This window comes from Molossus molossus, unplaced genomic scaffold (genome assembly GCF_014108415.1).
Source record: "Molossus molossus isolate mMolMol1 unplaced genomic scaffold, mMolMol1.p scaffold_m16_p_11, whole genome shotgun sequence".
In the NCBI taxonomy this organism is placed as follows: Eukaryota; Metazoa; Chordata; class Mammalia; order Chiroptera; family Molossidae; genus Molossus; species Molossus molossus.
Window position 1 is genome coordinate 24,255,367 of NW_023425346.1, and position 17,696 is coordinate 24,273,062.

At 34.3% G+C, this 17,696-nt stretch overlaps 1 protein-coding gene across 1 annotated transcript in view; it reads right to left on the minus strand.

Moving 5' to 3' along the window:
* The window catches only part of LRP1B (LDL receptor related protein 1B), a 1,816,022-nt gene that overhangs the window by 235,509 nt on the left and 1,562,817 nt on the right, over positions 1-17,696 (minus strand). The window contains exons 54-57 of the mRNA XM_036254023.1: positions 15,359-15,499; positions 13,862-14,049; positions 8,126-8,309; positions 4,270-4,355 (exon numbers count right to left, since the gene is read on the minus strand). Of these exons, the coding sequence (XP_036109916.1) occupies positions 4,270-4,355; positions 8,126-8,309; positions 13,862-14,049; positions 15,359-15,499 (599 nt within the window). The remainder of the gene's footprint in view (positions 1-4,269; positions 4,356-8,125; positions 8,310-13,861; positions 14,050-15,358; positions 15,500-17,696) is intronic.

Genomic DNA, 17,696 nt, shown 5'->3' on the forward strand with positions numbered 1-17,696 from the left:
TTGGTTTAAGATGATTAATTTAGGAAATTGTGTTCTGTTTCTCTGTACAATTTTACTTGAATAAAAGGCATTGTTAGAATTGAATTGCATAACATATTCGAAAGCTACTTGATTAATTTTCATTTCTAAAATATTAAAGTACATTTTTTAAATGTAGTGTATGAATTTAAGTTATAGCTGGCCTAGCTATAACTGTGTTTTATTTATTTATTTTTTTTATTTATTTTTTTTTATCCTCACCCTGGGATATTTTTCCATTTTTTGTACAGATAGAGTGGGAGGGAGAGAGAGGAAGGGAGAGAGAGAGAGAAACATCGACGTGAAGGGACACGAGTGGCTGCCACCCGCACGACCAACCAGGGCCGGGGACAAACTGCAACCGAAGTACGTGCCCTTAGCGGGAACCGAACCCAGGTCTCTCTGTACCGCAGGCCGACGCTCTAACCGCTGAGCCAAACTGGCCAGGGCGCTATAACTGTGTTTTAGACTACATAGGCTAAAACAATTCTACTAGTAGTTATAATTTTATGCTACAAAGTTTCTTGATATTGCTACTGATGATAATGGGAAATAAAACTCAAGATCGTAGGGTAAATCATTCTTCTTAATCATCTACCCAAAACATTGCCAAATAATTAGGACAAGAGTGGTGTTGTCTTTCCATTTATTTTGACTGATAGAAAATGTGGAGAGATAATTAGTTTTGTTTTCTACCTCATTCTGCATGTGTAGACAGAATATCTGAAGGGGGAAATAGTTTTCTACTGCCTAGAACTTCTTGAGTATTTCTACAATGCTATGACAAAGTTATGGCTAAAAACATGGTCCATGACAGAAACGGTATATTTCAGACAGGCTGCCATCAAAACTGGAGGTAAGACTTATCTTCTGTTTTGGGGCCTCTGATTCCTTACTCAGTGGTCACCATTAACAAATGCTTTCCAAAAGCACCAGTGTTCAGAGTCCTCATGAGCCTCCTTATCTTCCTCACTCTCTTTTTATTTTCATAAGAAAACTATCTAAAATTGTTCCCCTCTTAGGTACTGGTGATCGTCAATAGTCTAAAATTATACCACCAGGGAAAAAGTGCTATGTGAAAGTGTGCATTAAAATGGTTTGGTTATATGACATAGATTTAAATCATGCATAGAGGAAAAAATAATTTTGTTCCATTAAGAACAATCTCTGATAACATATTAACTATAAAAGACAACAAAAGCGATATCGATGGAAATCTCCTGAGCCACAGGGTTGGAAACGAGGACTGCCACCAAAATGGCCGTGGGTCTTCCATGAAGTCTTGCTATTTTAGTTAAATTGCTGGTTCACCTGAGCTTAGAAAGTATCCTAAAAAGAGAACTTTCTAAGATAGCACAGTTTAAAACAAAGAAATGCTAAAACACACACACACACACACACACACACACACATGACAACATGGATGGACAGAAAAAGTCAAGAACCATATGATTTCACTTATATGTGAAATATAAAACTGAAAGCAATAAATAAACAAACAAGAATAACAAATAAAAGTTAATAGACACAGACAATTGTAAGGCGGTTATCAGAGGGAAGGGACAGAAGAGGAGCAAAGGGGGTCAAATTCATGGTGACAGAAGGGGACTGGACTTTGGGTAGTGAGCACATAATGCACTATACAGATCATGTATCATAGAATTATAGACTTGAAACCTATACATTTTATTAACTGATGTCACCCCAATAAATTTAACTTAAAAATAAATTAATTAAAACAATTCTTGAAGGGAAAAATAAAAAACAAACCCAGCACACACATGCACAAAAATAATAGACAATGCAGTAAAGATAAAATAAACATATCCCTTTTCCAGAGATTAGGCAAGGAAATGAATGACTGGTACACTTAGAAGGTGTAACGAGAGCATGGAGATTTACTCCAAGGGAAAGATAATTTTCAATGTCCTGTAACTTTGCTATAAACTAACAAAAAGGCTGCACTGTGCCATGGCTATACCTCGAGGAGGCTACCCTGTAACAAGGCTGGTCATCCTAAGTCCAGCTTCTCCCACCATAGCATTTTTCTTGTTCCTGCCTGTCTTTTGCTGAGACCCCAGAGTGACATAAGCCAACTTGCCTGACTTTTCACCCTGATAGTGTCTGCCCTGCCTACTTAGAAGGGTTACTGTAGAGATGGATTTAGGTGCATGAAAGTGTGTTGCAAATGTAATGCATAAATTTAGACACTATTGACATGTTTAAATCTTTAATTCTCATGTTGAAGACAAAATTTTATTTTGCTCAAATAAATATTAGTTGAGAAAAATAAAGTAGGCTGCACGAAAATAAAAAGAATTAAGTTAAATAATATATAAAATCATTTGGCCAGCAAAACTTTTCCATTTTAAAAGTTATATACACTTGAACCTTTTTCCTAAGGATATTCATCTCTTGAAGAGATAGTAGTCTGGCCCTGGCTCTTGTAGCTCAGCTGGTTGAGTGTATTCCTGTGCACTGAAAGGTTGCGGATCTGATTCCCTGTCAGGGTGTGTGCAGAAGGCAAACAATTGCTATTTCTCTCTCACATCAATGTTTCTCTCTCTTCTCCCTCTCTCTTCCCTCTACCACTAAAAACATCAATAAGCACATATTAAAAAAGAGAGATAGTTGTCTGATTTGTATATTTTAAATACATTTGTTTAGTTTTTTTACAAAAACATGAAAATATGTTATATTTTACTCAATCCCCTTAGGGCTCAGAATGAGAGGGAGGCGCTGTGATCCGGTGCATGTTGTCAGCCACTCCAAACTCAGGAGCAAGTGTCTGAGCCTCACAGAAGAAGGCAGGGGTACCTGTGTGAGCACATGGTGAGTCTGAGTACTCTGGGGATTTGGAAAGCCTGGGCTCAATGTCAGAGTGGCATTCAGTGGTGTGAGCTCAGCAACGGTACACCATTTTTTTAAAAAATGGGTAGCTGTGTATCTGGACTTTCTTGAGAAACTTTTATTTTCAATCTGTGACTTAGAGAAAAGCTGGAAAATCTAACTCTGTCACAAAGAGTCAATATCACAGTTGCTAATGAAAGTTTACACTTAAAATAAAACTAAATCCTTAAGCAAAATGAAACTTGACCAATAGCGGTGGAGGGATCCATCAGTGTTGTGGAGAACACAATAATAGTAATTCTAATTAAGTATTTTCTGCATTGCTGAAACATTTCCCCGTGAATGGCTTTCTTTGCCTATTCCAATACTGGCATAAATATGCTATAAGTATAAGAAATATCCTTATTTTTGGCACACTTATTCTAGATGGTACTTTCACATATGCTTGGCATTATTATACAGTTTGGGGCAAAGAGAACTTTGTAGCACAACAGATGCAAACTAAATAATTTCAAAGAAGCACCCTGGCCAGTTTGTCTCAGTGGCTGGAACATCAGCCTTGCGAATCAGAGAGTTCTGGGTTGGGTTCCCGCAAGGGGCACATACCAAAAAAATAAAAATAAAAAAATAATAATCCCAAAGAAACTATTTTTCCTGACAACTAAAATACGCTATAACTAACTGTATGTAATTTCTTTAGTAGTCTAGTGTTAATCATTTCATTTTATGCTACTTCCTGTGCAGATTGGGAGAAAAAAATAGTTAACATGAGCAAGTCACAGCTATCTTGTCATAAAATGGAAATTATATATTTTCACATCAAATAACATGTACGAATAAACTCTGACAATAGAATTCAAACATAGAAACAGAAATGCAGAGTCTTGAGATAGGTTGAGCGATGAAGAGGGTAAGACAAAGTGTGTGCCTTGCAACTTTTCAACTGAGTGACAATCTCACTTTTTCTCTCTTCCTTTTACCACATTTTAAAGGCTAGAAATCAGCAAACGTGTTTTATTTCCTGATTTTATAAACATAAATTTGAATTCTATAAAGAAATATTTTTAGACCCCAAGGCGAGAAAAAAATGTATTTGGGTAACGCACAAAATGCTTTAAAAGAGAAGTTTTTGCTTCCTCTACTCTATTCTTGAGACAAGTATTCACTTACATCAATTATTCTTTGTATCCTTTACTTTCTTTGATATGGTGTGATGTGACAAATTCAGAGCATCACCTGGACAATTCAAACAAAATAAAATGTATGGTAATCTCATATTCAGATAAGCACGTATATATGATGGTGCTTTAGAAATTCCAGTTGGGAGGTATTTCTGTGGCTCTAATGCATATCTGCAGAACCCATAATGAATATTATAAAATCACCATGGGGATGTCCTACCTGTTTTAAAAGGGTGTAGTTGGAGCCATCAGTGCTAATTTTTCTTATCTCATGATGATCAGCAAGAATTAGAAAAGGTTCTTCATCTAGATTCCAAGACAAAAACAAAAACAAAAAACATATTAGACTTTTGGATACATAGTTTTAACTCTTCTTAGCTTCTATTTAGTTTCTGAACCAAAATAAATTCAAATGCAGTGTTTTCTAGTAGATTTATGGTTAAAAATTTTATCCTAAGCATTTTAGTTGATAATAAGATGAAAAAGCATCAGATACCAAGACAGTACTGAAAATCAAGATAATTCCAAATGCTAACACTCTCCTTCCCTCAATTTCCTTGAATATTAAATTATCTAATTTATTTGAAATGAGTAGAAATATCTGCTTTTATAATATAATTCTTAGATGAATTTTTTTAAAGGGTAAGTTACCCCTATCTTAGAAACCTACAGTACAACTAACCATTTATATCTTCTCTGGATAACTTCGGTGAAAATCAAGAGTATCATTGCTTACATATACATTTTTTCATCTGCTAGGGACTTCTCTTAAATAATTCCTGATGTATAGGATCTAAAGTGTTTATTTATTAACTTTACCTTTCCTCATGATTCTGATTTTTTAAATCCTTTAATAGTCTTTATTTCCTTCTTATTGTTTGTGCGATATGTTTTAGTATCTCATTTGTTCTAGAAACTAGGAAAGATAATAATAAGAATCTGACCATATATATGAAGATTCTCTAAACCTTTAGCTTGGTTTTCTCATCAGAATTTATTTGGAAAGAAATTGGTTTCTTAAATAAAAGATATCCATGAAGTGTTGTATAGTATACTTATTTGATGTTGTGTCTGAATAATTTAAAGTCAATTAGATCATATTCTTGATTGTTATAATCCTACCTCAATTCAATAAAAATTTTGTTCAAACTCTTTTTAAACACCTTTGTTTCTATGATGTATTCATATACTTAGTTGCTGGGTAAGTACATTTAATGTCTGCAGAAATGAGAAAAAAACAATAAAAAGGTAGTCACTTTATGTAATATAGGAATTTTATTGTATAGCACTAATAGTTATAGACATTTTGTCCTGTTTAATTTATGTTAAATTTTTTACTTTCTTCCTTTGTCATGTATTTCATAGCACACTTTGCGTCAGGGGTTAGAAACATGGGTCACACCTAATGGACACCCCTTCCATCAGCAGGAGCAGTCACCCCAGTCTTTCTGTTGAGGCTGAACGGAAATGCATACCCCTACTCAGCAGAGTCAGCTCTCAAGCTGAACACACTTTGTCATCCCTGTCAATATAGTTCTATATTTGTAAATATAAAATTAATCAGTCATGTTCTACCCCAATGCTTAAACAATTCTTCTCTTTCCAACTTAAATGTAGGACTTTAAGCCATAAAACTCCTAGAAGAAATCATAGGAAATAAACTCCTTGACGTAGGTCTTGGCAACAACTATTTGGGTATGACACAAAATGCATAAAGAATAAAGGCAAAATTAAATAAGTGGGACTAGATCAAACCAAAAAGCTTCCGCATAGCAAGAGAAACAATCAATGTAATAAAAGGCAACCTACAGAATGAGAGAAAATATTTGCAAATTATGTTTGCTAAGGGGTTAATATCCAAAACATGTGAAGAACTTCTAAAACTCAATTACCAAAAAAAAAAAAAAAAAAATCCATAAAAAAACACAGAAGAAATGAACATACAGTTTTTTAAAGAAGATACCAACTGGCCAACAGGTACATAAAAAGACACACAAAAGCAATAATCATTAGGGAAATACAGATCAAAACCACAATGTTAGAAGAGCTATCGTCCAAAGACCAGAGATTTCAAGGGCTGGCAAAGACGGGGAGAAAAGTGAGCATTGCTGGCAGAAATGGAAATCGGTGCCATCATCGTGGAAGGCAGTATGGAGGTTCCTCATAAAGTTAAAAATAGAACTACCCTATGATCCAGCCATCTCACTTCTTGGAATATATGGGTAAGAAATAAAAACAAGGTATCAAATATGTCTGCACTCTTTGGTTACTGCCGCATTATAGACAAAGGCAAAGATTTGGAAACAGCTTAACTGTATGTCAATGGATGAATGGATAATAAATAAGTGGTATATCATACAATGAAATATTACTCAGCCAAGAGAAAGAGCAAAATCTTGAAATTTCGTGACAACACAGATGGTCCTTGAAGACAGGATATTAAGTGAAACACATCAGACAAAGGAAGACAGATACCTTGATATTACTTATACATAGAATCTTAAAAAAAAAATCCTCATAGAAACAGAAAGAAGAATGGTGGTTACCAGTGTAAAGGTGGGGGAAATGGGGAGATGTTGATAAAAGAGTGCACATTTCCAGTTAGAAGATGAATAAGTTCTGGAGATCTAATGCCATAGCACTGTGATGATAGAAAACACTATTGTAATATATACTTGAAAGTTACTAAGAGAGTAAATCTTAAATGTTCTTACCATAAAAAGAAATGTGAAGTGATGAAGGTCTTAACCAACACTATGGTGATAACCATACAGTAATTATGTGTATCAACACTTTGTATATTTTAAAATTATACAATGTTATATGTCAGTTATATCTCAAAACTTTTGAAAAAATATCTAGCTTCTCTTTAGCAAAATATTTATGCTTCAAGAACACTTGTTTTGAATCAAAACTATTATTTGTTTCTAATTATGATTGTTAATGGAAAACAAATACAGCACGGATATATGACATAACAAGATGAAAACTGTAACTATTGGCATTTGTCTCCTTTACACAGTCTTTTATGAAAAGTTTATAGTAATGGAAACTGACTGATTTGGAGATTTTATGTCTTCATCTTATCCTATGTCACTAAATGTGTAATGTAGTGAGCTAGCAAATAGCATATAGGTTGGCAAATAAAACAATATGTTCCAAATAATATACAAATTGGTTCAGGAATGAATATTCCAAAAATAAGTAAAAGTGACATAAAAATTTAAAGCATTTTTTATAATGTGCAAAGTTTTAACCAGTTAAAAAACTAAACTAATTTTTAAACTTGTCCCTGAAAGTAGATGAGAAAACATCTAATGTTTTAAGTGTTGTACTTACATATTTAAAAGACACTAGCAGTATTATTTGATTCATTATACTTAAAAGCAAAGTAATGATGCTAGAGACACCATCTGTACCATTTATTGTCCATTTTAATAATCATTATTGTATATGGCTTTGTATTATTTTAACATATGTGATAATCTCCCCTAATTAATTACAATATATTTTTACGTCATGGGTAGTGTTCTATTGAATTTTCTAATTTATAAACAATCACACTATTTGGAATAAACAGAATTTGAATGATATTTGCTGAATGACAAGGAACTAAAATTATCTTATATAGCTGATTTGCTGTTGTTATCATCACTATTCCTGTTATTAGTATCGACCTGCTGTTCTACTTGGCATACCTATATGAGTGTGTGTAGGGGAGAAGGAGAAACCATTAGAATACTGTCACAATAGGCTCTTTGATAGTCCAGGCCAAGCCTGGCCTAAGAACCTGTGATTCAGCAGGAGGAAATGATAGAGACAATTCTTGTAACTGGTGAGCACTCTCAGAATATAAACAAAGCAAAACAAACACTTACTAGGTCACAAGACCATAATGCAATATTACACACAGAGCAGTTTGTGAACAACTCAAAATCAGACAGTCAAATTCCCATATCAAGGTAAGTAGGGAAGAATTTAGATTTCTAAGGAATGGCAAGAAGGCATGAATTCAATGAAATAGCTATAAAATTCAGGGTAACAGAGGTTGGATCAGTGGACAAGTTGTTCGATACCTGAGAGTGACCTGCAGCCATCTGGGTTATCAGGCTGTACTTCATACCCCTCTGTACAGAGGCACCTGTAGGTCCCGTACGTGTTGATGCACTGCTGGCTGCACGGAAAGCCCGAGGCGCATTCATCAATATCCACACACGTTTTCCCATCATCCTTCAGCTGGAATCCAGGCCAGCATTTGCACTGCAGAATAAAAACCAATAACCAATTCTTGTCATTATCACTGTCGTTTCCTGTTGGATATCCCTGTAGCTTGATTCAACCAATATCAAGTCTGACTGTCACCCAGTGATTAAACTTTAATAAGAATTACAAACATGAAACAAAATTCAAGTTTTGAAAAAAACTCTCAAATACCTTCATTTGATCCTCTGAAGTGGGGAAGATGACAAAGTTAACTGACACCACCACAGCCACATGGCTGGAGAATGGCAAAGGACACAGAGCTAAACTGTCAACTTGTATTCTTACTCTACTTTGTTGTATTGTCTCTTCAGAAGGCTTGAACAATCATGACAACCCATCCTTATGCAGGGCTTTACTTACTAACATCATTATCATGTTATTTCCTTAGAGCCGTACAGAAACCCATGAGGTGTCCTTTCCTTAGTAAACTGACGAGAAACCTAGAGGCACAAAGGTGAAGTTGCCTAGGTAAAGCCAGGAGCAGAGTTGAGGCTGTGACAATATTACTTTTCTTAACAAGACTCAACTTACTACCTGAGGTAGGAAGGCAAGAGGATGTGGCTTTGCCATGGCAAAGAAAGTAAGATGCTTAGTGCTGCTAACATGGACACCTAAAAATGGTTAAAATGGTGAATTTGATGTGACATATATTTCCACAATTTAAAAAACAACAACAGCATTTTTAAAAAGAAGGTGAGAAACTGACAGGACACAAGAAGATGTCACTGAAGAGGACTGGAAATTAGATCATGGGGTCATGTGGTCAGGAGGCTGGAAGACCCATAGGCAGACACAGGGCAGTGCTGAATTCAAGGGGCACTTTAGAACCAAGTGAAAGAAACCTCATACAATGTGTTGAATCCCTCTCAAAGAGTATAAAAGAAAAGTTAAACAATATCCCAATTTTATTTATTTATATATTTTAATTTTTTTATATTGATTTTTTAGAGAGAGAAAGGAAGGGAGAGGAAGAGAGAGAGAGAAACATCAATGAGAGAGAACATCAATTGGCTGCCTCCTGCATGCCCCCCACTGGGGATCAGGCCCACAACCTAGGCATGTGCCCTGACTGGAATCAAACCAGTGACCTCTTAGTGCATGGGTCGATGTTCAACCACTGAGCCACACCAGCTGGGCAGTATCCCAATTTTAACAGAACTTCTAAAAATCACTTTAAATGGCTAATGTCAGGATTATAGAACTACTATGTCAAATAGATGGTGTGGATAAAAACATATATATATTTTTTTATTTCCTGAAAGTAAAATTAGTAAAAGCTACTGAATGTAAGATACATGTATATAAACAAATAAAATTGGGATGTTTAAGGCTTATACTAAGTTTTTTGTTTTGTTTTGTTTTGTTTTTCATCCTCACCCGAGGACATTTTTCCATTTTTTGTTCAGATGGAGTGAGAGGGAGAGAGAGGAAGAGAGAGAGAAACATCGATGTGAAAGGGACACATCGAGTGGCCGGCACCCGCACAACCCAACCAGGGCCAGGGACAAACTACACCCAACGTATGTGCCCTTAGCAGTAAAAGAACCCAGGTCTCCCTGGACCGCAGGCCGACACTCTAACCGCTGAGCCAAACTGGCCAGGGCAGTAAGTTTTTTGTGTGTGTTTTCTTTGTTTATTGAATAAGCACATTTAAAAAAATGATTTACTACCCAATCCAGTAATGTTGTTATAAAAAAAACATTTTTGACGCTCTCAAATAATTAATAAACATCTATGGGAAATTCAACTACTTTAAGTTACATAAACTGAATAAAAGAAAATAATCATTTGTATATTCAGAAATAAAAGATGAGAGATTCATAACAGTTTAAAATTTTCTCACCTTCATTTAAAAAGACAATTTTTATATAAGTGAGATTTATATATACTCCATGTCATTTTAATGTTTCTCATCAAGAACTATTTCAAAATTTCCTGCTTTGTAATAATTTTCACATAGGATTGTATAGCTAGAAGAAAGAAACATAGCTACCTAAACTTTTTCTATTACTTTCAGGAACATTTTTGTGTAGTTTTTAAAGTGATATTTGACAACTATTGATTATTTTATCATGAAAAATTCCTTCTCTCCAAGAAGTACATTTATTTTAACATGGTAAATGTTCCCTGCCCTCAAAATAAGATTCTTGCTTTAGTGAATGTTATTACTCCCTTTTGAATAGATACATTGTATGTTTTTTACAGGAAACATGTAAGTTATTCTTAGTCCATAAACTCTAAATTTTGCTTTCGTACGTAATTTTTATTTTATTGCAGAATTTGGAGGATTTCTTGACATGTTCTGCTGATAATGTATTGAGAAATAAGGTATTGGATAGTTTTCCCCATTTCCAGGGAAAGAGAAACCACCATTTGACATTTTTCTCCCAAATAGATAAGCATTTTGTTGTAGGTAAAGCTTTTTTACTACATTTCCTACCAGTAAATATATATGTAAAACATTTGCTTTGAACCTTTTTTTAAATCTCTTATTTATTTATTCGTAGTATTTATTTATTTTTATTTTTATTCTTATTGATTTTTTTTAAAGAGAGAGGAAGGTAGAGAGAGAGAGAAAGATCGATGTGAGAGAGAAACATTGATCAGCTGCCTCTTGAATGCCCCCTACTGGTGATCGATCCCACAACCCAAGCATGTGCCATGACCAGGAATCAAACCAGGACCTCTCATTCCATGGGACGATGCTCAATCTACTGAGCCACACTGGCCAGGCTAAATCTCTTATTTTTGATCCTAATCTTAGCTCCTTAAATTTTTATACTGGTCTGTTTCCCACAATAGATGTTTTATTTTATTCATTAGTTTTGACATGTGTATATATTCAGAAACATTATTCACAGCAACTGTGTCAGGTATCATATCAAATAATTTTTGAATGATTAAATATAGTGACTATTTTAACTAGAATTCTCACTTCGTTTTTAGATAAGTCAAAATAAAAATACTGATATTTTAAAGGTATCAATAAACAAATATTTTTATGTAAGAAGTCTTATAAAGTAATTAAAATAGAATGATTCAACTTGCTTTTCTGGATGATATTTACTGCTACCAAAAGTAGTTTTTCAAATACAGTATTTCTGGGCACAAAGTACGTCTTACATGGAGGCATTTAAAAAACATTAAACCTCATTTTGAATGTTCTGTCAAAATGCAATCATTGGATACTCTATAATTTTTAGGTTTTACCACCAGGATTGATATGACAAAGTATAAATACACACAAGATAAACACAAATAAATCTTTGAAATTTAAATTTTAGATAGATAGATGTATTTTATGATATATATATATTATTATTATTGATATAAAGACTTATATATTATGTAGACAGAACTAAAGAATTATTTATAACCCATTACAATATTTTAAGTAGTTACCTATTATAATTCTATGACATATCCTCTGCTTTTTCATGAAACATTTCTATATTGATTGTACATAAGTAACTAGTATATGTTTCTGCTTCATTGAATTTCAAATATGTACTGACAAAATTAGTTATTTGATACATGCTCATCTTATTAAGTGCTATCTTGACTCTATCTTGTTTTTCTTTTACTTATAGTATAGTGTTTGTAAGTGAGTGCATGTGTGTTTTATGTCTATAAATTTAACCAAATCTGTCAGTGCAATATTGGGTAAAAAAATATTTATTTATAAATGTAACTTTCTTAATATTTCATTTTTATCTCTATTTTTACACAGGGGAAAATAATTATTACAGTTGTTTTTTTTTCATTATCATCTGAGGACAAGCTTATTGATTTCAGAAAGCGAGGAAGGAAGAGAGAGAAACATTAGTGATTGATTGCCTCCTGTATATGCCCTGACCAAAAATAGAACCCACAACCTTTTGGTGTATGGAATGATGCTTCAATCAACTAAGCCACCTGGCCAGAGCTAATTATCATAGATTTTAGATCATGATAGATAGTATAATCTTGTAGTTACATTAATCATAACACCAGAAATTCAGAATTAAATATGGCAAAGTGATCACTCGGCTTAATTTACCATTAGACAGAACTGGCTTGTCATAGAATATTAAGGCTGATAGGGAAAATGACCCATCTTTACAATAAACACAATTTTTCTCTAGCATCATTTAAAGGAAGACGTTTGCCTCAACTGAAACACTGTTAGTGGTGAGAAATGAGGCTGCTCATTCCAATGTAAAGAATTCTAATCTTAGAACAATCTTCTTCATAATGAGCAGACTCTGCCTCCTAACTCTTAAATCTAACCTTTGAAACAAGCACTAAATATGCTGCCTATTCCAGTACTTCATATATTTGAATACAGCTAATAAGCCACCTTTGCCCCAAGCAAAACTTCCAAAAATGTGTATTCCAGATCCCTTATGCATCTGGATGTACAAATTTGTATCCACTACAATTTATTAAGGTTCTTTTTAAAGTGCCATGTCAAAAAATGTACACAGTACCCCAGGGGTGTTCTGATCAGTGCAACACTCAGTAGAACAAAATCTAACCTTTGCAATGGTCCTAACTGGCATTAGACTCCCTCTGTGTTTAATAAAAGCCATGTCCTATTGCAATTCATACAGAGCTAGTGCTCAGTTAAAAATACTATTTCAAATGAATTGTTCTTCCTGAGATTCTTCCCACACTTACACAATCAATTTACCTAACACAGAACTTTAATTTTAATTCTTTGTTTGCATCCTCCATTCCAACATGAAGGAAGCAGATGCTTTCAAAAACTATTTCTGTCAATCAATGTTGTCAGTGAAACACTTTCTTCAGGAAAATGGTACAAACAAAAAGCAATTAGTATATCAGGCATGATTTATGTCTTTAATGTACTTGTACTTAGTCCTAATATTTCATGTGTTCTGTTTTGTTTTTATTTCTCTTCTTATGAAAAATGTTGTATTCTCCAACATTGTGGTAAATAAATGATTAGCCCATTTACCTTCAAATATGTGTGGGAGGGAGACTGAGGGAAGAAGTGGGAACTTAAGATATATATATATATCTATATATAATGCAGCTATTAACATAGCAGTAATCTCCCTAAACACAGCTCTTCCCTTTCTTACATTTTTCTTTACGCTCAGCACATATTGAAAATATTTTGATTTTTTGTCTTCCTGAGTATATTTTACACCACATTATTATTATGGTTTCCATAAGTAGAAACTCTCCATTTAAATAATTTTGCCTAACATATTTTGATGCCATTTACATTTTACAGCTATGTTGGATTAAATAGTTTGTATTACCCCAAATTACTTGTATTGCATTTCTTGGGGTGACATACAGTTCTACAACACATCACCTGTATATCGTATCATGTGTTTGCCACTCCAACTCAGGTCTCCTTCCATTACCATGAACCTCCCTTTGCCGCCTTCTACCTCCCCAGAGCCCCCTTCCCTCTGCCTCCCTCCTCAATCAGCATACTGCTATCTGTATCCATGAGTCTGTCTTTGTTTTGTTTCTTCCTTGCCTAATTAAATTCTAATGTATCTGATGATTTGCTATTTTTGATGAGTACCTACCTTGTAACCCACTGGAAGGTCCTGGCAGTCCTGAGAACATCCACTGACTTTCTTACTCAAACATTCATTCAGATGGCAGTTTTTCTCATCTGAACCATCTCCACAGTCATCCTTATTGTCACAAAGACCTCCACTGGGAATGCACCTGCCATTTTTGCACATAAAAAATGAACTGTTGCATGACTGTTCTGGAAAAAGAAAATAAAACAAATGGAATATAAAGGGCATGCCAATGTTTTTATATTACAATTGTTGAAAACATTCACAAATATGATAACTTATCTTTCTGAAATTATAGTAAATATATGTACATATAAAATGTTTTGTATTCATTGAAATATTTTATATACAAAATATATAAAATCAAAAGCAAAATGCACTTTTGCTCAGCCTACTCTATATCTTGCTTTATTACAAAAGTTGACAATTAAAATAAACATCTGTAGCCCTGGCCAGTGTGGTTTTGTTGGTTGGGCATCATCCTATGCACCAAAAGGTTGCTGGTTTGATTCCTAGTCAGGGCACATGCCAGATTTCAGGCTCAATCCCAGGGAGGGAATATATAGGAGGGAGCCAATCAATGTTTCGCTCTCACATCGATATTTCTCTCTCTAAAAATCAATTAAATTTTTTTAAATAAGTATCTATAGTAAAATTAATAGAGTATTTCTGTCTTCATTTATATTGTGACAAATGCGTTCAAAGTGTAATGACAGTTTGACATTTCCCTCAAGCCATAATTCTCTGAAAAATTAAATGTCACCAAAAATTAAGAATCTAGAATAGATATCCCTAACTTTTTTTCATCTTGGAAATATAACATCGACATTTTTAAGTCAGGGCATAAAAAAGACATTTTTAGTGAATAATAGTTGTTCCAAATATGTCTACTCAAAGAAGTCTTGGTTTTGTAGCTACTCTTATTCTGATGACTTGAACATTGCTCGTTATTTAACATGATAAAAGAAAGCCTATTAACATGTAGACTGCATGAGAAAAAAAAGTAATGGGATTTTAAAAATATATGACTATGTATTTAGTACAGAATAGTGAAGTAATAAATAGACCAAGTTTGGCTATGTATATATTTCTGTTTAGATGATATATGATTTATTTTATTTGCCTAAGTATGAATAATACAGACTTTCTCTCAGTAAATCTCAATTTCTTTTATGTCTGAATGTTTCAATAAGTTTAGACAGGGAGATTTTATTCATATAAAATAATGTATTAAGAAAAAAATTAATATTTTTGAAGGGGGCAGGGTGATGGATTCATCAGGTTCACTGCCTGAATTTTTCATGTTTTTGCTACGTATTAAATTTCTACTTAACTACATTACTAGGGTCCTGCTTAGTATCACTAGAACCATCAATGCTTAGTTACTTACATTTCCTTTCATTGACTACCATACTAAACTAAAAATCAGAGTCATAGTTTTGGCGTTGAAAAAAAGATATGTTTTAGAATAAAAATAGTTTCATATATTTTCTATACCTGCACTTTTGCACTTTGAGTTTAAAGGTGCTTCATCAGAATGGTCAGGGCAGTCAAAGTCTCCATCACACTGCCATTGGGTACTTAAGAGACATCGTCCATCAGCACAACTGAATTCTTCTGCGTTACACTGCCGGTATTCTAGAGACAAAAAAATAAACACTCTAATTTATATAATTTATGTAATAAATATTCATTAGAACTGCACCCTCTAATCTACACTATACCTAACTGACAATGTTGGTTACCAATGTCTCCTATGGGAAGTGTTTCTTATTTCTCTCTGGGACAGTGGTCATAGTTGCAAGAAATATTTGTGTTTGGGAAATAGAGTAAAAGTCCAGAAAATAAAGTTGGAAACAAGGCACTGTTACTGTTTTTAAGTGAGAAAACACGAATGCAACACTCCAATGTACCAACTCTGTTTACCTATTATCTATCTCCTAAAGAGTTCCCTTAGAATGAAACACAAAATGAAAGCTATTAGAATTATTTTTAAGACCAAGCTTGATTAGGTTTAGTACTAGAACATATGGATGAACTGATTCTGAGTTATAATGATAATTCTCAGAAGCTAGAATGCCACGTTTATGTTCAGGAATCAGCATTCAAAGTGTAAATAAATTGTTAAAATAATAAAAATTAAAGGTCAATTATAGAACAATAAGCACATAAACTATTGTAAGTATCCTATATATTGATTCTTAGAGGCATTGAAAAACTTTATTTAAATCACAGTATCAACCCATCAATTGTTAATGTTTTATCTATTCCTGATTGTAAGTAAAATTCCTATGATTAAGAATGTTATAAAGTTTTAAATTAGATGTTTTACCTAATTGTGTAACCTGTCATTTCTGTTAGAAATATTCTGGTAAATCTAAGCAAATATAGTGTTTTTTGGAGAGAGGGAGTAAGATTTTTATGGTTTAGAAAAGTAAGCAAAATTATAATAAAAAGCTAAATTAACAATGATTACTTAATTGAGATGTTTATCAATTTGAATGGCAAAACTAGGTAGTCCTAAAATAGTCCCAGTTTCCTTAATGCTTTTTCCCTCCCTCTCTGTCTTCACAAGTTCCTCCTTTTTATCACTACATACATTCAAGTCTCTCCTAGCCCCCAAACAGTTACTGACCCACTGGCATAACTCTTAACAACACGCTTCTCTTTCTTACACTGTCCAATTTCACTTTCCCTTACTTATCTCCAGTTCATATTTGATTCCTTAACATCTCATTCCTGCAACACCTACATTCCAGAATTCCTCAGATACCAAGTGACAAGGGCCCAACACAAAGGTGTCTCAGACTCCTATCTGCTGCGTTTCCGGTCGCCTTTGTTGTTGCTGACCACACTACCTTGGAAATCCAGGCTCCTCTCTACCTGTCCCAGCTATCACGGTCCCAGTATTTCCTATTTCTGTATGAAGTCCTCTGCTGTTCCACCCCGATATGCTGTAGGGAAAGTTCTAACTTCAATTTTCAGTCTGTTGTTATCTCCTTTGTAAGGACAGAAAACAGGCCTCTCTTTTCCACAATATGGTTTTTCCACAATTGATGAGAAGCACCTGGTAATTAAACCCTGAGACTGTTGGCTCCTGTGACTCAAACAGAACAATAGGACCGGATAAGACACTCAAGGCTACACTCTTCCACCCCCTCCTCCCTGTTATTTTAACATCTTCAGGCTGGTTAGGAAGAATCCTCCACCTCATCCTCGCTCCCCCCGCTCCCCTCCCCCCCGCTGCCCCCACATACATCCTTTAGACAGGTCTCTCTCTCTTTTGAATTCTTTATATAGCTTTTGTCCTATGCTTGTTTCACAGGCATTGGGAAAATTCTAATAAGACACCTCCTTGGTACATCTGCCAGACTGTCTCCTAGAAAGCAAACAAACTATAACTTCTCAAGGCAACACCTGGCATCTGTTCAACTTCAACACAATCCCTTCCCTGCCCCAATTGCTATTTACTTCCTAAGGCCCCCAGTAAAGAGCTACTTTCTTTCTCTTCCCTGACCTTGTGTTGCCACTTAATGCATGAGTCTTTTTGCTACTATGGGGAACATAAAATAACCTCCCTTTTCTCTCTTCACTCCGTTGTGAATTCTTTCACAAGCTTATGTCACTGGACAAACCCTAACATCCCTCCTCCTTTCTACAGTGTTGAGTGTTCCCATTCTCGATCATATTTAAATGTCACTTTTATAGTGATGGTCACCAAATGAATATCATTTGTCTTGATTGTGTCTCTTCTGGTCTTTAGAAGCAAATTTTCACTCACTCACTAAATAGCTTCATGTGATTATCTGATTAACAGTTCACATTTAAAATATTA